We start from the raw sequence: 20,116 nt of genomic DNA on the forward strand, positions 1-20,116 counted from the left end.
ATGTGCACATATCCTTATTAAATTACCTGTAATTTTCATTGCATTGATTTGTTTATATGTATGTCTTCTTCTTCTAGATCTTAGTCTTACTGAAAGAAAATTCATATTTGTATTTTCAGACCTAGGAGTGTTACTAGAAAATGTATAATAACTAATACAACAAGTAGCAGACTATCGAATGTCCAGGGAATTGAAGGTCAAACGAAGTCAAATTTAGAAACATATTTGTGGCCATAGTTGATTTTCTAATTACCCATCAAAGTTATAGATATGTATACTTTGAATATGGTATCAGAAGACTAAGTTGTAAAATATAATTTTGATTTAGAAGATTATAACATCCAAATGTGTCCATAAAAGGCATCATGAATTATGATTAAATTAGATTTTAGATCTGGAAGATTTCTTCCATTTTATGTTCTAGAGTTCTACCAAGTGAAATCACAGTGAGTTAATTGAGAATAAATGTTTTATTCTAAGCCAGTTTGCCAGATTTTATAGAGATATGGTCTAGAATCAACTTACTTGAAAATTCCAAAATTTTAATTCAGTTTCTTAAACACAGGATACTGGTGTCTTCTTGCAGCTGAGATAGATATAAGCTTATTGCTACCAGCATTACCTTTATCACTGAAGAAAAAATACTTTGCAATGCTTTTGTCTTTTTGTTTGTTTGTTTTTTTTTTCCTTTTTGTGGAGATCAGGGTCTCGCTATATTGCCCAGGCAGGTCTTGAACTCCTGGGCCCAAGCTATCCTCCTGCCTCTGCCTCCCTAAGAGCTGGGATTATAGGCGTGAGCCACAGTGCCTGGCTGCAATACTGTATAACTTTTAAAAGTTTTATTTTGAGTAATGAAAAAGAGTGATTTTTTTGAAGAAGTGTCCTAATACTACTCTGATGTGAACACCTTTCAGAAATGTGGTGTTTATTATTTGGTAGTGGCAAATGTGAAAACATAGGCATTGCATTAACTAAACCAGGGTGAACAGAGAAATTTGCTGACCTGTGAGTGCATTGTTAACTTGTACCTTGTACTTAACTTTGACCATTCCTCAGTATTAATTAGCTAAAAATGTCTCAAACAGATGTCAGCTAGGGTTCTCAACCTTTCAAACACGTGAGCTATGCTGGCTCAAAAGCCAACCTGCCTCTGCATCTCCTCAAATTCCACTGCCTGTGGAAGTCCTAAGCCTGTCTTAGAATTTCTGTGACTTCTCAAGGGTTTTCACTTCTCAGTGTCTGCTTCACTTCCTTTGCCCCAGCTTCCCAACACACCTTCTCTATGCAGTTATATAAAGACAAGGAACCTGCTCATCCAAAAAGAGAAACGACTTAAATATGTTGTTACTGAATAGTCTGTTGGGGAGTCTTCCCCTGGGCTGAATAAAGTGGACACAAGTTTAGATACATTTAAATCCATGCAAGTGTATCTCCCCACCCCCCCCCCCCCGCACCCCGTAATATAGACTTGAAGGTGGCTGACACCTGTAATTACAGTGCTTTGGGAGGCCGAGACTGGAGGACTACTTAAGGCCAGGAGTAGATGACCATCCTGGGGAACATAGAAAGATTCTATGTCTACAAAAAATTTTAAAAAATAGCTAGGTGTGATGGCACGTGCTTGTAGTCCCAGTTACTTGGGAGGCTGAGGCAGTAGAATCACTTGAGCCCAGGAGTTCAAGGCTTCAGTGAGCTATGATCACAAACTGCATTCCAGCCTGGGTGACAGAATGAGGACTGTCTCTTAAAAAAAGAAAAGAAAAGATTTGAAGAATCAATTTATTAAAAATCAAATATAGTTGGCTTACATAATGAGCTTAATATTTTACTTTAAGATTGATAATCCCTTAACAATGACTCCTAACATTTTAGTTTAAAGCTTTTCTCTTTCAGCCTTTTAATGTATACACTTAAAGAGTAGGGACACATGCTAATATAATGAACTATTGCAATGAGTCTATTTGCAATGTAAGCTGATTATCAGCTTGTTTTAGCTGATTTATAAATTGTCATTTACCAGAATTACTTATATCAAAACACGTAATTTATACATCATCATTAAGAAATGAGATAGAAAAAAGGGAAAAGGTCAGCATTCAGGCTTCTGCTTAGCTTATAGGAGCCTCTTGATTGAGACTAATTTTAAAAAATAAGTGGAAATTCAGGAGAGAGGCCAGAGGCATCAATAGACAAGTGGCTTAATGTCACATTTGAAAAAATTAACTCTAGTTCTTAAAGTCACTTTGAAGATTTTAAAACATCAAGCCATAAATTTGCTGTCTTTAAACAGGAGTTCGGTTTAATTATCAATTAAGGACTTTTTTACTTTCTCATTTTAGGTCTTTAATTTGGGTAATAATTTTTCATTTGTTTATTTTATACTCCACAGGTTCTCTTGCTCTCATTAGACTGTTTATTACAAATTGCTTGTGAATAAATAAATGTTAGGTGTCATAATTTTCCCAAATGATATCTATATGAGTGTCTTGTCTATCAAACTTTCACTTGGTTTGAAAAGATACAATAGCCAGAATGGGAAAATATAGATGAATGGAAAAGGCAAATAGGTCTTTATAAAGAACAATGCAGATGACGTCTGGTGTCACATAATGTTTATTATTATTCAGCTATGTATATGCTTTAAAAGATCAATTCAAGATGAGATTTGGGTGGGGAAATAGCCAAATCATATCATGAATAAATTATTCTTCATGTTAGTCTTTATCATCGCTTTGTAATACAAAGAAAGCATGATGAAGACTAACTTTTCTCTTGTACGGAATCATCAGGCTAAATTTTTGTATGATTGCAGTCCCTGGAGACCCTTGAGAGATTCTGGGAGCCAGTGGTGCCTCTCTGGCCACACTGACAACAAGTAAGTGTCTTAAGGAATAGTTCACTTCAGCCATTTTTATGCCACACATTGGTTGTCATGGCCGTTGAGGAGAACTCAGTGTAGATCAAAGAAAATGGTGATTCTTCCCCTTCTTCCCAGCCACCCACCACCTGAACCTAATGCATCATTGTACAATGACCACAAAGGATGACAAGGGACTTGGCAACCAGTTCCTGGAGGAATTGATGCTGTTGGCTCTTGACTGGTGACACCATCATCCTCAGTCATCTAAGCCAGAGTCATCAAAGTGATCATTCACCCACTCACTGCCTCCCCCATTTCCACCCCCACAGCTAATCAACTTACCAGCTCTGAATTTTTTCTCAAATATTTAAATCTCAGCTTTTAAATCTTCCTCAAAATATCTGTTTCTTCTTATCTCTGACCAGGTTTAGATCCTTAATCATCTTCACTGTACCTGTTTCTAAAACCTTCTAACTGATCTATCTTCCTTCGGTTTTGTCTTCCTTAACTGTGCACCAACAGTTACCTTCATAAAATTTAAATATGATTGTGACATTTCAACAGCTTACTGGAAAAATTTCAAAGCCTTTGTTCTGGCATGCAAAGCACTCAAATTTTTCCATGTATTTTTCATCCCCTCCACTCATGGCCTTGCATTCCGTGTCTGAGCACATAGACCCTCCTACTGTCCTCCCCAAACAGCCATGCGTTCTCTCTTCTGTACTGATGCTATTTTCTGTCTTCCTAGATGCCTTCAGCCCTGGATTTCTTCTCTGCCTTCAGTTAGATACCTGTTAATTGAGACTTAGTTCAAGTACCTTTTTATCTAGAAAGCCTTATTTGCCTTATATCCTGTCTGAGTTAGGCACCTCTCTTTGGTGTCCCTGGAATACCCTATGCATATTTCTACTAAGATCATTAGACTGTATTATAATTGACAGTTTTTATATCTTTGGTCCTCACTAGAACATGAGTTCTCTGATGATGGCACTTTTTACTCATCTGAATCTTTTGTACCAGTTATATATTCTGTCTCAAAACAGGCACATCATAAGTATTTGATAAATTAGTAAACAAAAGCTGTAATAAGTAGCATTAAGTTTTGATGTGATCTGTGGATACAATAAAATATAGAATTCTTAGCAGTGGCAGCAGATTTATGGCTGTCATAATGGATCCACAGCTTCTTTCTTGTTCCTTGAATGTGACCAATAACAGTGCATCTAGGAGCTCTCATGGCAGGGTGTTCTGTGATAAGTGTATACAGAAAGGAGGAACCAGTGACTCAAATAGGAATTAAGCCGGAAGCTTCCGCCTTATGGGCAGCATGGGCTTCAACCAAAACAACGAAACAATGCTGTGGTTAGCACAGGTCCTACCATGAATAGAAGGATACCAGATTGCAGCTGTGTCTCAGACTTCAACTCTGTGTCATTGACCCTTTTATCAAAGGTAGGAAACAGCAGTCATCATGCCCCATATCTATAATAAGTATGTGGACAATAAGCATTGAGTACAGACCTAATGGTGTGTCACTGTCAGAGACTTGTGTTGTTTTCCACTGTGCTGCTACTTCTGTGCTGTGAGAACTTAGCTCATCAGTTATTGAAGAAGGGGGAATGTTAATGACCACAAGAGGACTTACAATGACCCTAAGGCAACTTTCAAAGCTATTGTGCAAGAAGAGGTTTTTATATCCCAAACCAGGGAGTAATTTCCACCAAGACTTTTTGTTGTTGTTGTTCTGTATTTGCCATCTCATTGGTAATAGCAAGACTGCAGCAACAAGGAAAGGAGTCTCACTCAGTTGCGCTCATCATTCCATAAATAGTTTGCCAGCCTTTCATTGAGTGCTGTTAGTTAACAGCAAGGACTACAGAAAAGTCCTGTAGTTAATCAACCTGCATTGCCTTCAGTCCAAATTCTGAGTAGTAAATAAAACACAGTGGGTGCAATTAGATAGAATCAGGCAAATATAAAGGTCGTAACATTAGTCACAGTGTCACCTAATTACTGAACCATTTTTTTTTCTTCTGGAAGTGGTGTCTTGTCAGTTGGGGTACAGAGCAACAAGAACTCTGTTCCAGGGGTTTGTTAAATTTTATCTATGATTTTTCCCTTTTTAAAAACAAAAACGGAGTGTCTCTCTTTCCCAGGCTGGAGTGCAATGGTACTATCTCAGCTCACTGCAACCTCTGCCTCTCAGATTCAAGCTATTCTCCTGCCTCAGCCTCCTGAGTAGCTGGGATTACAGGTTGCGCACCACCATGCCCAGCTAATTTTTGTATTTTTAGTAGAGATGGGATTTCACCATGTTGGTCAGCCTGGTCTTGAATCCCTGACCTTGTGATCTGCCCATCTCAGCCTCCCAAAGTGCTGGAATTACAGGCGTGAGCCATTGTGCCCTGCCAATTTTTCCAATTTTAATTAAATATTTGATACCAGGTTGCAGCAACAGAAACACTACAGTATTGGGCTTCAGCACTATCACTCTATCATCTTATAATTTAAAGTGAAAGATGCGAGGACTCTGTGGTTCTGACTGATAGCTTTCTAAAAATTATCTTTCTCTCCTCATACCAGGTTAGAGATAGGGGTGGTGGAGAGAGATCTTCAACATCCTCTCGCCAGAACCTCCAGTTCTCTAGCTTTTTATACTTCCACCACACTCGTCCTACTGATTTCCACTTGGGACTGTAACTGCCTGCCCTCTGTGCTTATCCATCACGACTACTGACTGCCAAACATTTCTTAAAAATTAACAAGTTAAACCAAAAATATATACTTCTATTTTTTTTATTTTTATTTGTTCAAAGCCAAACTATATGCAACTTTATTAAAGACATGTTCCATAAACATGAATAGTATTTCAGGCAGGACATGGGCAGACAATTATTAACAGTATGCAACACCTTTCAAATTCCCTTCTTCAATGGACTACCAAAAATCAGAAATCCACTATAAAACTCAATGGAGTCTTCATCGGATGCACTGAACAGGGAAACTTTCAAGTGAGGGTTGACATTTCATATTTAGCATGTTTTTAACAACTTTCTACAACTGATCCTGACTTTCAGAAATGAAATGAAAATGGCAGAATGTATTTGAAGATTCACAATCTAGAAACAGAACCACTGCTCTTTTGAGGCACGCCATCTCAGTGGCATGACTGAAAAGTCCAGATTGCCTGACACGCTGGTAAGCAATTATTGGGGGTCAGGTCCCAAAAGATGCCTGGGTTTAAGGGAGTTAAGTCTATGCTAAAAGGTGGAAAGGGAGCAGAGGACCTAAGAACAAATTCGTTTTTCCATACCACAAGGCTTTTGTGCCAAGATGGCCATGTGTGTCAAAGTCAGGAACTCTCCTCCTGAGAACCAAGAGGAAGTCTCTCAAAACTAGAAGGGAAAGGTGTTTTCCCTATGTCAATCCAGATTCAGAGACTTTCTCTTAGTGACATATGCCCCTTCCCAAAAAACAACAATGCAATGTTCTGTGTCTTAACAATATAGCTTTAAAAATAAAAGTAAAACAAAATTCTGCATTTTTATAACATTTGATAAAAAATATTTCAAACGTACAGTCACTAATACATAGTTATCAAAAATCCACTCACTTCGCTTGGCATCTCCGGCACCTCAGCTTTCCGTGCCTGGTCTGTTTGGCATCTTGGTCTTCTGTAGGGTTATTCCCCTCCTTGACAGCACCAGCTTTTCCCTTTTTCCCTTTGGGCACCTTCCCTCCTTCCTTTGCAGGGCCTTTTTAGACCTGGGCTTTGGCTTTGGAGGAGCAGGTTTAGCAGACAATCTCGTGGATCTTCTCTGTGGTTCATCCTTCACTTCGGCTTTACCTCCTTTAGCATCCCCTTTTGTCCTTCTCTTGGGCATGATGGTGGTGATGGCTGCAGGATGTAGGCGCTGGGTGCAGGATGCGGCCGAGCACAAGATGCAGTGTGCATGAGCTTTGGTCTGTTAAGGGCTCGATTTCGCCTCTTCTTCTTCCAATACACACTTTTAAATGTGCCTCTATCGGTTTGTGATCTCCCACATCCGGAGAGCCCTCAATGCTTTCCCTCAGCCTGAACGTCCCCGATTTTATTCTTCAGTATTTCCTCAAGACTCCTCCCACCTGCTCCTCTCTCGCAGTGAATGATACTGAGTCCAGTTTTTCTGAGAAAATAGGGAAAGGACTTGAAAAGATGTGTACTGTCGGGCCGGGCGTGGTGGCTGACGCCTGTAATCCAAGCACTTTGGAGGCCAAGGCGGGCGGATCACCTGAGGTTGGGAGTTCAAGACCAGCCTGACCAACATGGTGAAACCCCGTCTTTAAAAAAAAAAAAAAAGATGTGTACTGTCTGACTGCCCATTTACATATACTATCCAATTTAATTTGCACAGTCCGCGAGGTGGAGATTATTCTTTCTTTTACAGATAAGGTAACTGAGGCTCAGGAAAGTGGTGGTGCTGAGATTGAGCTCATGTTAGCTCAACTGCCAAACTTCTCCCATGTGATAGGATGCAGCTATAAAACAGAAATACTGGGGCATGAACATCAGATTTCTCACTCCCCTTTTCTAAATATAGCTAGATCCACATGAATCCATATTCCATGACGCTCTTGTGCTTCTTTCCTCCCTTAGGCTAATAATATTCTATTGATTCTTTGTATTTTCTCTTTCAGGAGATTTGATCATCAACTTTCTGTAACTTCAAACTCCTTCTTTTAATAACTCTTTCCTCTAGATATGTACACATACTTATGTTTCCCTCTGTCTTAAAAAAATCCATTCCTCATCCTTGCATCTGTCTCTGGGTGCCACCTTATCATTCTTCTTTCATTCACAGCAAACTTTTTTAAAAAGTACTTTAATTCTACCGGTTCCCTCTCACTCACTCTGTAGTCTGAATTGCAAGTCCGTTGTTTCACTGAAATGGGTTTAGACTATGAATGTGGAGTTTGAAGTTGGGAAATCACCAAATCCAATACTCAGTCTTCAGTCATGACCCTTGGGCAATCTCTCTGCTGTGTATGACACCCATTTTAGGATAATTACTCATAGTTGAAACCATGTTTCTATGACTTACTTTCATGATACCATTTTGTCCTAGGTTTGCAGTTCGTTTCCGGGCCCCTCATTCCCAAGTCCATTTGCTGCCACCACTCCCCGTTATGCTGCCTCAGTGTTAATGCTCTCCACCATCTTATCGTTGAACCTCTTCTTGCTTGTCAGCTTTGATTGAAGTATTTCATCCTATCTGTGGTTATGAATGTATGCTATCTGTATGCTGATGTTCCCCAGACTAGCATCTCCCAGGCCCATATTTTTGTTTGTTTGTTGGTTTAATGAACTTTCAGGGAAATTTCCAAGTCTGTAGGTTCAAAACCAAATTCAAAGTCTTTCTATTCATACTCTCTACCAACATGACTGTTACCATGATACACTCAGGTACGTCCCTATCAGGATTTTAGAAGTCATCCTTTGCCTTTCTCCCTTCCTCACTCCCAAATAAGAACCCTCTCAAACATCCCTAACCTTCAAAATGACATCTTTTGTTGGTGGTGGTGGTGGTGTTTTTGAGACAGAGTCTCACTCTGTTGCCCAGGCTGTAGTGCAGTGGCACCTCTGCTCATTGCAACCTCCGCCTCCCAGGTTCAAGTGATTCTCCTGCTTCAGCCTCCCGAGTAGCTGGGATTACAGACAAGCACCACTATGCCAGCTAATATTTGTATTTTTAGTAGAGATGGGGTTTTGCCATGTTGACCAGGCTCCTGACTCCAAGTGATCCACTGGCCTCAGCCTCCCACAGTGCTGGGATTACAGGCATGAGCCACTGCGTCTGGCCGACATCTTATTTACTGTCCTCAATTCTGTTGTATTTATTTGTACTTCCATAATTTCTTGCTTTAACTAAAAATTTCTTTCTTTCCCTATAAGATTTGTTTCATTTTCTGATTAAAGCAGTAAGTTAATTATGAACCATTATGAATATTATATTTGTTCTGTTTATGGATTTTATTTATGCTCACCACAGATTATAAAGTCTTAATCACTTATCCTCAATGTAATCGTATTTTACTGTGTCAATGTCCCTTGATCTTTTTTTCATCTTGTGTTTCTTTATTTTCCCCCCGTGGTCTGCAAAAACAAAACAAACAAAAACGAACTAAACTCTTCAGTTAATTATATTATAGAGCAGTAGTTTTTGTTGTTATGTTTTGTAGGGTTCTTGTTTGTTTTATATATTTTTTTAACTTGGCAAAGGTCCTAAAACTTTAAACAAGAATTTCGCAAAAAGTTCTTGGTCTATTTCTGGGCCTATTGGTGCTAGACTTTAATGATTTTCTTAAATATTATAATGCCAAAAATATCATAATGCTAAATTTGTTCTAGAATTTTCCTAAATAAATTGATAACTACCTTCTCTGACATGTAACCACCTGTCAATTGTATATATCAGCCAGACTTGCGAAGATTTTTTGCTACCCTGATGTGACTGTCCCATTAGTACAGAAAACAAAGGAAAATGTAGTTTGACTAAACAGGTTCTCTTTCTGAAATTGTTTGCATTTGATCTGCCTTTTCTGCAGCTTTAATAACAGCTATGAGCAACCTTGGGTAGGTGCTTTGCTCTTTCTAGCTGCAGAAACTTCTGTATAGCCAAAAACACAAAGAGGCACACTGATTTGTGCATGTAAACAACACCCTCATTCTTATTTTCATCATGAGAAGTTGTCACAGACAGCCCTCTTCCTTTGCTTTGAGTTGGTTTGTGTGATGGCATTTATTATTATGACACATAATCACTTAGTGATTGTCATTCAGTAACTTTAAGTTTTAGTTTTTTATCTTTGTGGAAGCCCCTTTTTTCAAACAGCTAACTCATGCATCTGAAAAGTGTCATCTTAAGTATATCATCTTTCCATTTTGCTGGAATTCTAAATTTTATGCTACTTTTTATTGAAAAAATACTGAATTACTTCATTTCTGTATTTCATTAAAATGAAATTTGAATCCTGGTCATTCAGCACTGATAGCTTTATACTATTTAAATGACTTTTTAATTTTGGCGTTTTGGTACATTTGTTAGCATGTAGAAAGCAGGCCCAAGGTTACTTATAAAGCTGTCATGTATAGTGTATGGAGTGCTGAGTAGAGTCTGTTCAAGGCAATTGGTGCTAGATGCTATGAAGAGTACTGCAGTCTTCACTTCAGCATTACACTTATTTTGTCTTTTCATAATATTTTAATATGTAATATGTAGAGACACAGACATTTTTTTTGAGACGGTGTCTTGCTCTGTCACCCAAGCTAGGATGCAGTGGCATGATCTTGGCTCACTGCAACCTTCACCTCCCAGGTTCCAGCAATTCTCCTGCCTCAGCCTCCCAAGTAACTGGATTACAGGCCTGTGCCAACATGCCCAGCTAATTTTTTTGTATTTTAAGTAGAGATGGGGGTTCACCATGTTGGCCAGGTTGGTCTCAAACTCCTGACCTCAGGTGATCTGCCTGTCTTAGCCTTCCAAAGTGCTGGGATTACAGGTGTGAACCACCGCACCCGGCCCAGACACAAACATTTTCTTACATCAAAACCTGGACTACACAAGAAATTTATTAAGAATAAAAGTAGGATATATTTTTTCTTAACAACATCTTGATCTTTGAAGAATCAGTTCTAGGTATACTGTTATTAAAATCTTAATAGCAATTTATAGGAACCTTTAAAAGAAATCAATATTGGGATTTTTATTATATATCTACTAACTTTCAGTGGATCTCTACTGAATACCTTATAAAAATTTATAATTTTTTTGTCCATTAATCTTATATTCGATGGTAAGACTCAATAAGAACAATGCAAAAATGAGAGAAGAGAGGGAAAAATTATTTTTTTTTTTTGACTTTTATTTCATCTGCATAATTTACTCACTTTTTCCTTCAAATATTAAAAAACTTGCACTGGCATTTTTTCTGACAAATTTCCTCTGTTAGACTTCAGTTTTTCTTAGTTCATATTCTTGTGTTAATGGCTAGTGGAGTAATGTTTCCTTGCACAAAATGTTTTTTAAGGTATGTTTCTATCCAGAACTTTAACTGCTCAAATATGTGTAGCACATAAACATTGAAGAGTGCTAACCATAGTTATCTCACTGAAGCATTATTTTTCATTTAGCAAATGTTGACTTAATTCTTAAGTGCCAGGCTCTAAGAAAGGTACTGCAACATTTTCTTACATTAAAGAAAATAAATAAGAGACAGACATATTATAGTTTAAATAAGTACAGTGATGCTGTAAAAATCAAATTAAGACAAATAGGAGATGTCTCTGAAAATGATCATTATGCAGCCTCTCCCTTCCTACCTATCCTGTATTTCTACCTGCTTAGTTTCTCTGATGAGACATCTATGAGCTCCTTCCCCTTCCAAAGCCTCCCTGCCTCTCACTGGCCTCCCCAGGCACATTGATCATCGTCTGCCTTTCCATCTCCCTCTGTAGTACACCCTGGCATTCACTCTGCTCGTTGGACTAAGCTGGCCTTCTCACTGCTCTCAGCATTGCCTGAACTTTTCTTACAACCATGAGTTTGCTTAGGCTTATCACTCAGCAAGATATGCCCTTGGTTTCTCCTCTGCCTGTCATAATTCTGTCCATCCTTCAGGGCCTGCATTAGTGTGCTTTTGTTATCCACGTTTACTTTCCTTCATTACATCTATTCCTTTTAAGCATTTGTCTATTTATTTAACAGACCCCACCCTTCTGGAATGTAATAATAAACACACAGGCAAGCTAACAAACTTGAATTCATGCATATCCCCTGCGGAGCCTAGAATTGCTTTCCATTCATTTGGAATAGAGGATGCATATGAATGCATATATTGAATACATTCATTTGATGCACACAGACTATTTCACAAGTATTTAATTTGTTTCTAGCATGTGCCAGACTCAGAATTTGGCAATGGCATATAGGTGAAATAGGCAAGTTAACAGACAAAATACAATCTGTTAAGTGCTTCAGTGGAGGTAAGCACAGGGAATTTATAAGAGTGGTACTAATTCAGGTAAGTCAGTGAGTGGGTGAAAGAATGGATGCACATGTAAATGAATAACTTGTGTTAATTCTCTGGAGTTCCCATTTAGTACTCTGCTGTCCTCCTTATTTGTTAATCAGCTTGATAATCTGCTGCCACTACTGCCAGTGTCTTCATTTCTTCCTTCGCAATGGTTCCTAATAATACTCAGGTAGATATAATATAATGAATTCTGTGCACCTACCTTCTCAGGTGCATCATTCTGGCCTTTAACTACTATATGGACTGATGTCTCTAGTTGCCAGATTAAACATTTTAATTTGGGAATTCAAAAAATAATGTTTTATGACCAGGTGTTGTGGTTCATGCCTGTAATCCCAGCACTTTGGGAGGTCAAAGTGGGCGGATCATGAGGTCAGGAGTTTGAGAACAGCCTGGCCAATATGGTAAAACCCCATCTCTACTAAAAATACAAAAATTAGCTGGGTGTGGTGGCGCACGCCTATAATCCCAGCTACTGGAGAGGCTGAGGCAGGAGAATCACCGGGAGGTAGAGGTTGCAGTGAGCTGAGATTGTGCCAGTGCACTCCAGCCTGGGCAACAGAGTGGGACTTTGTCTTAAATAATAACAACAATAAATGTTTTGGAATAAGATTACTCTATAATGTTTCATTATTAAAGACAGATAAAATGTATTTAGTGCTTCTTTTGTTTATGTTTTATTGCTGTGTACCATTTAGCACTTCATCAGTTTATTTCCTTTGGTTTTCTACTCATGGTGATTTGAAACAGTCTCCCTTTCAGAGTGCTTTGCATGAAGAATTTCAAGTTCTTATTTTTTTTCAACTTCTGTTTATTTTTTCTGTTTGTTGGTATTTCCACCAAAAAAAGAAATTATTTGCTTTATTTTATTTGGGCCTCTCTTATAAATTTGCTTTTTAATCATGAAAAGAAATCCTCTTGAGCCTGCAGTGCACTAAGTACTGTTGTTGATGGCTGATGTGATATCTCAGTTATTTCTCCTTGGTTTAAAATATATTAAACAAGAGACACACAGCAAAGGAGGTGTAGCATAGAGTAATTTATTACAATAGATAAAGATATTTTGAAAGTCAGGTGTGGAATAGACAGTTACACCCTGAGAGAGAACGAATTCAGGACAAGCTGCTCCTAAGGGTGAGACAGCAAAACCTGTCACTAGGGAGACACCCTTTTGGGGAGTTTTAGGTGGGGATACAGCCAGACCATATCAAACACCTACTATGTGCCAGTCTTTTTTTTTTTTTCCTCAGTGCTGGCATGTGGAAAAAATGAATAAGCATTAAGACTCCCTTTTTGGAAGTCTTAGAAGATTATTCATAAAGAGGTGGAAGAGGTGTTAATACTAAGGATGGTCTGGGTGGTCTTTTGGGTGCAGTGACTGTACGTGCTTGCTCATATGTTGCATGTCTCATTAGCATCCTAAAACTCGACTCAGAGGTGTGTTTTTTACTATTATAATGAGCATAGGATCAGTTTGAGGACAGGCAAAATCAAAATGCGCATGCACTTCCTTGACTGGCTATCCTGCCTCATTATGATGTAGTAGGTGATTTAAATTTGGTTCCCACTCAGTGTCATCATTCAATGCACTTTAAACATAAGCTAGTTACCCAGTATCATTGTGCTATATGTTATCCTAACCTCATATAGTTTAGACTTCAGGTCTCTCTGATACCCAGCCACAGATGTTTTATAGGGACTACTAAACTAAATTATCATGAAACAATCAAATGATACTGAGAGTTGAGTAAAGAAATGCTTCTTTTATACATCAATTTTTTTTTCATTTTAATGCCATGTTATTTTTGATCTCTGTGAGCTCAAATTCAGAAAACAAAAAGCCACCACTTCTTGTTGGTTTGATTCAGTTATTCAACAGATGTTTATTGAACACTGTATAAGTTCATTCTCATGCTGCTGTAAGGACATATCTGAAACTAAGTCATTTATAAAGGAAAGAGGTTTAATTGACACACAATTCTGCAAGACTGGGGAGGCCTCAGGAAACTTACAATTATGGCGAAAGGGCAAGCAAACACATCCTTCTTCACAAGAGAGCAGGAGAGAGAAGAATGAGGGCCAAGCAAAGGAGGAAGCCTCTTATAAAACAATGAGATCTCAAGAGAACTAACTCACTGTCATGAGAACAGGATGGGGGAACCACCCCCATGATTCAGTTACCTTCACCTGGTTCCTCCCATGATATGTGGGGATTATGGGAACCACACTTCAGGATGAGATTTGGGTGGGGACACAGCCAAACCATATCAAACACCTACTATGTGCCAGTCTTTTTTTTTTTTTTTTCCCGAGGTACTGGGATGTGGAAACAATGAATAAGCATAATTAATATGCTAGGAGAAGAAAAATGAAATAGAGAAAGGGCATGGAGAGTGACCAAGGGAGGAAGTAGACTATTTTACAGGGTGTTCAGAGAAAGTTCCTCCAGTAGATGCTTTTGAGGAGAGATTTGATTGAAGTTAGAAAGCAAGTCATTAAGCCTTACAGTCTTCTATGGGGAGTATTCCAGCCAGCGCCAACCTTTTGCATACTCAAGGGACAAAATGAAAGCCAGTGTGGCTGGAGCAGAGTGATCAAAGCATAATAGTAGAGAACAGGAGCAGAGAGGGCATTAGTAGGGATTTCATATGGAATATGTTGGCCATGACAAGGAGTTCATGTTTTATTTTGAGTGAGATGAAAAGGCATTGGAGAGACCTGAGCCAAGGAGTAATGTGATCTGGCATATATTTTTAAAAATTACTTTAGTTACTGAGTTGAATTTGTTTTCTTTTGCTGCATAACAAATTGCTACAAATTTACCACCTTACAACACCACATATGTATTATCTCATAGTTTCTGTGGGTCAGGAGTTGAGGAAGAAGGCCTGCTTAGCTGGCTTTTCTATCCAGGGTCTCACAAATCTGAAATTAAGGTGTCTCATATGAAGGCTGGGGTCCTCTTCCAAGTTCACTTAGGTTGTTGGCAGAATTCACTTCCAGGAGGTTGTAAGGTGGTAGGACTGAAGTCTCTGGGTTTTTCTTTTTCTTCCGTGTGTGTGTGTGTGTGTGTCTGATTATCAGCCTGGTTATGCTCTCAGCTCCTAGGGGCAGCTCTCAGTTCTTAGCCATGTGCCTCCTCACAACCTGGTAGATCACGTCTCCAAAACTAGCAAGGAAATCTCTCACACTTTGAATCTTTCCCCAATTTGCTAAGACGGAGCTTTCTATAACATGTCATCAATCACAGCAGTGATCCACCATCATCTTTTCCATCATATTTAACTGAATCAAGGAAGTGACTCGGCCGGGCGCGGTGGCTCAAGCCTGTAATCCCAGCACTTTGGGAGAACGAGGCGGGTGGATCACGAGGTCAAGAGATCGAGACCATCCTGGTCAACATGGTGAAACCCCGTCTCTACTAAAAATACAAAAAATCAGCTGGGCATGGTGGTGCCTGCCTGTAATCCCAGCTACTCAGGAGGCTGAGGCAGGAGAATTGCCTGAACCCAGGAGGCGGAGGTTGCGGTGAGCCGAGATCGCGCCATTGCACTCCAGCCTGGGTAACAAGAACGAAACTCCGTCTCAAAAAAAAAAAAAAAAAAAAGGAAGTGACTCTCTCTTCATAGTCATAAGTCCTGCTTATGCCCAATTGGAGGGAATTGTACAGGATGAGTACAGTATCAGGTGGAAATTTTGGGGCCAAGTCACAATTCCATTTACTACATAAGTGGAACTACTACAGAATTGTGGAAGGAGGAGGAGAGGATTCTGGAGACCAGTTAGAAGGCACTAGTAGAGTCTAAGCCAGTGTTTCCCCAAGTTTAATGTGCATATTAATATCCTTGGCGTTTTGTTAAAATGTAGATTCAGACTTCGTAAGGCTATGGTAATGGCCTGCATCTCCTAACAATCTCCTAGGTGATGCCAATGTTGCTTGCAGGGTAGCGAGGTACAGGCAAATGATGAGGATGTCTTGGGCAAGAGTGGTAATTGTAGAGATAAGAAGTGGTCTGATTAGGGAAATATTTTGAAGGCAGACGCTAAAGGGCTTGCTAAGGGAGAAACAAAGGCATCAAGGTAACTTCTAACTTCAGGGGATGTCAAAGACTGTGAAAGGAGTTTCAGAGCAAAAAAGAGTTCAGTTTGGGATAAGATGCCTTTTAGATTCTCAGTGGAGAGAATCACAAAATGCAATGGAAAATAGCAGGTTTATACATCATATTCAGTGTTATTGAAGATTTAAAATTTTATGTTTCTGTGCATCACAACTATGTAACTCTTTCTAAGTATGTTTAGAATTTATTATAATGTATTAAAAATGTGACCAATGAAGAGGACCTAATTGATTTGTGCTGCAGATTCACTTTCATTCTCTTTCATTGACGTTAGTAAAATAAGCAGTGTTTTCTTGTCCCTATGCCAGAGTTCCTTACAGTGAAATACACATCATTACTCAAATCATTAAAACTATTCCTAGAATCCAAAATATGCACCACGGTGTATATTTAAAACACAATGTACTCAAACACTCTCTAGGTACAGAGCTAGACTTTAAGATGATTTTCAGTACCTATTGATTCTAGTAGATGCCTCAATATGAGATGTATTACCAGATTTTTCCATGACTGTACAGGCAGCTTCATAGTGTGACTAATTATTATTTCTTTTCTGGGCAAAATTGTGCAATGTTACTTTCATCACATTGTGATAGGTGGACATTGGATAGAGCTTGCATAAAAGTTAATTCTCACTGACTGTCTTCTTTCAAAAGAAGACAGCGTAAACTAGGATTGTACCAAAGATAAATTTACTTATAATCCCCTAAACCTCAATTATGTAAAATCTTGGCTTTACCCATTCTCATTTTGAGAAGGAAAAGCTTTCAGAAGAATATAAGCTGCAAACTACACTGCCACTCCTTTTTTCCTTGTGATGGCCACGGAAATGCTAGAGTTTAACCAGAGACCTGGACTGACAACATACCAAATACTTTAAAATAACTTTAAATAGAACATGCCTGTGCTTAGCACTACTGGGGTGCTAAGTTAACATGCAGTAAAATAAGATTATGGGAGGTGGTTCATGGTTTCAGGTAAAGAAATAAAGGCAACAAAGGGTAGTTTTGGTTTAGAGGATGGTTCATACTGTGATATGTGTGAAAATTCGGTTTATTGTAAGCAAACATCTTTATAGAAATCTCTGTTTTGCTTTTCTTATTGTTAAACAATAAAATGTGCTAGGCTTTATGACCAGATAAAAATGGGAAGAAGATATTTCAAGGATAGCTTGATGATTATGTTTTTATAAATAAGATTCTGAACAGATAGAAATTAAACCAAATTGTTCAATGGCAGAGGGTGACAGTAGGGCTGAAGGTGGCTACTTTTATGGAGAGTGTTGAGGAAGTCAGAACTTTACTCCTGTATCTGAACTCCTTTCAATCTGGAACTCTGGGCTAGGACCAACTATCCTACAGGACAAGTAGGCTTTCTGGTGATTTGAAAGAATTGTGACTGCTGAACAAAGCCACTGTTGAACCCTAAACTTGTCATATTATGAGGGGTGACCATTAGATCGAGCTTGCATAAAAGTTAGTTCTCATTAACTTCCTTATCACAAAAAGAAGATAGTGGAGACTAAAGTTGTACCAAGCCCTGGTTGTTGTTCTATAGACTTGTTTTTCATAGCGACATGGTTGTTCTATAGACCTTTTATAGTGTTTCATATTGAAATCCAGAATCTAAGTGTAGGCATAATTATTTTATGTATTAGTTCAAAGACGTCAAGCGTTTTTATTTTACTATTGTATTTATTTTTATGTAATGTATTAACTATAATATAAAGTTTAACTTTTGCATGGTAATTTAACAAACTAAATGTTTTACTCTTTCTTTTCCCTAGGTGCACTGAATCAAAAAAATTGGGGAAAGAAATATCCAACATGTAACAGCCCGAAGCAATCTCCTATCAATATTGATGAAGATCTTACACAAGTAAATGTGAATCTCAAGAAACTTAAATTTCAGGGTTGGGATAAAACATCTTTGGAAAACACATTCATTCATAACACTGGGAAAACAGGTAAACTATTTGCATTCTCTTTGCCTTTAATGTATTTTTCAGAGGTGGAGTATGTTTAGACTAGTTTCATCTCATTTTCCTCTGAATAATGTACTATGAACTAGGTGTAAGTTATATGTAGAAGAAGACAAGTGGAGCAGAGAAAATGGGAAATTTAGACAATATTTTGACAATTTGTACAAAAACTAAAATGACCAATGTCATCATGTCATATTTTCCTACAGTGTACCAATGATGATGCTGCCTCCAAAGGATGTGATAATGTGATTTACAGCCAATATAATTTAGTCAGTTCCTTAGTCAACCAGGGTTTCTTTTTCTTGAGCATTATAGTTTGATCTTTTCTGCCTACCCTCGTGTTATATTCAGTATTTGGTTATGAGAAAAGCAATTGACAATAATTGAAATTTAAGAAAATAAATTTCTAGCTCTCCTATATAGAAGGCTTAAAGTTGTATTCTATCCTTAGGAAATGCTCTCTTAGTGTCTTTTTATTGAGACTATCTTTTTAAAAAAACATGCAAGATATAATACATTAAAATTTAAATACAAATTCTAACAAGCTATATGTGGACAAAGAATTTCCAAAAAGTGACACCTTTTCTCTTTTGATATTCAAGGTTTTTTTTTTTTTTTTTTTTTTAATAGTATATTGGGAAATTATGTAAAGGCAAATATATACATAAGACAAAGTTTAGAAAAATATTCAAAATTATAATAGTAGCTCTATGGGGGTAGTTTTATCATTAGTGAATTTTTTTTCTATTTTCTATATTTAGGCAATGTAATTATTTGAATGTAATAATTTAATTTCAAAACTCAAAAGAGTAGTAGCTAGGCACTGTGGCTCACGTCTGTAATCCCAGCACTTTGGGAGACTGAAGCCGGCGGATGACTTGAGGTCAGGAGTTCCAGATCAGCCTGGCCAACATGGCAAAAACCCATCTCTACTAAAAATACAAAAATTAGCTGGGTGTGGTGGCACACTCTTGTACTTCCAGATACTCAGAAGGCTGAGACAGGAGAATCACTTAAACTCAAGAGGCAGAGGCTGCAATGAGCCAAGATCATGACACTGCACTCCAGCCTGGGCAATGGAGTGAGCCCCTATCCTAAACAAACAAACAAACAAACAAACAAACAAAAACACTCATGCCAGGCTCAGTGACTCGCACCTATAATCCCAGCATTTTGGGAGGCCCAGACAAGTGGATCACCTGAGGTCAGGAGTTCAAGAACAGCTTATCTCTACTAAAAATAAAAAAAAATTAGCCAGGCATGGTGGTGCATGCCTAAATCTCAGCTGCTGGAGAGGCTGAGGCAGGAGAATTGCTTGTATCGAAGAAGCAGAGGTTGAGTGAGCCAAGATCGGGCCACTGCATTCCAGGCTGGGTGACAAGAGCCAAACTCTGTCTTAAAACAAAACAAAACAAAACAAACAAACCAACAAAATCTCATGAAAGTAGAGATTTTTCTATATCAGAGCCTGATACGTCATAAACACTAAGTATTTCTGAATGAATAATTTTTAAAATTATTATGTTACATGTAATAATTACCTAAAAGTATATTGTCCCAAATCTTGACATTTTTATTTTCAGTTTTGAAGGGTGTTACAAAGCAGTAGGGCATGGAACCTCTGCTTTATTTTTCATAGAGGAGAGTGGTTATTAGATCATTGAGCTAATAGAGCTACTGTACTTGGGTTTACTACTGGCTCTTGAAATGACAGTGGGGAACCTTTGAGCAACTTAGCCTTTCTGTGACTTAATTTCCTTATCTGTAAAATAAGGATTATATAGTATCTACTTGCTAAGGTTGTGCAAGGATCAAGCGGATAATACATGTAAAGTAATTAGTATAGTCCATGGTACGTCCTAAGTGCTAAGTAAATGTTGGTTGTCATTGTTATTGTGCTTGTTATTATTATTATTAGAGGGAGTTATATCCCTACCTGGCTAATGTGTTGTATTCAGTCCCTGATGCCAACAGTGATTTCTCCCTAATGGAACAGAGACTATTTAAATTGTATTGAAAGACATCAACATTTTGCACTGGGCTCTCAAGAGAGCTCTCCACAAGACTGCTAAAATACAGTCA

General features: G+C 38.2%; 1 protein-coding gene across 4 annotated transcripts in view; it reads left to right on the top strand.

The window, feature by feature from the left end:
- The window catches only part of PTPRZ1 (protein tyrosine phosphatase receptor type Z1), a 190,944-nt gene that overhangs the window by 81,067 nt on the left and 89,761 nt on the right, over window positions 1–20,116 (top strand). For all 4 annotated transcript variants that reach the window (XM_017513886.2, XM_017513889.2, XM_017513890.2 and 1 more), the window contains exon 3: window positions 17,837–18,016. In XM_017513886.2, coding sequence (XP_017369375.1) covers window positions 17,837–18,016 — 180 coding nt within the window. The remainder of the gene's footprint in view (window positions 1–17,836; window positions 18,017–20,116) is intronic.

Source organism: Cebus imitator, unplaced genomic scaffold (genome assembly GCF_001604975.1).
Source record: "Cebus imitator isolate Cc_AM_T3 unplaced genomic scaffold, Cebus_imitator-1.0 Scaffold508, whole genome shotgun sequence".
In the NCBI taxonomy this organism is placed as follows: domain Eukaryota; kingdom Metazoa; phylum Chordata; class Mammalia; order Primates; family Cebidae; genus Cebus; species Cebus imitator.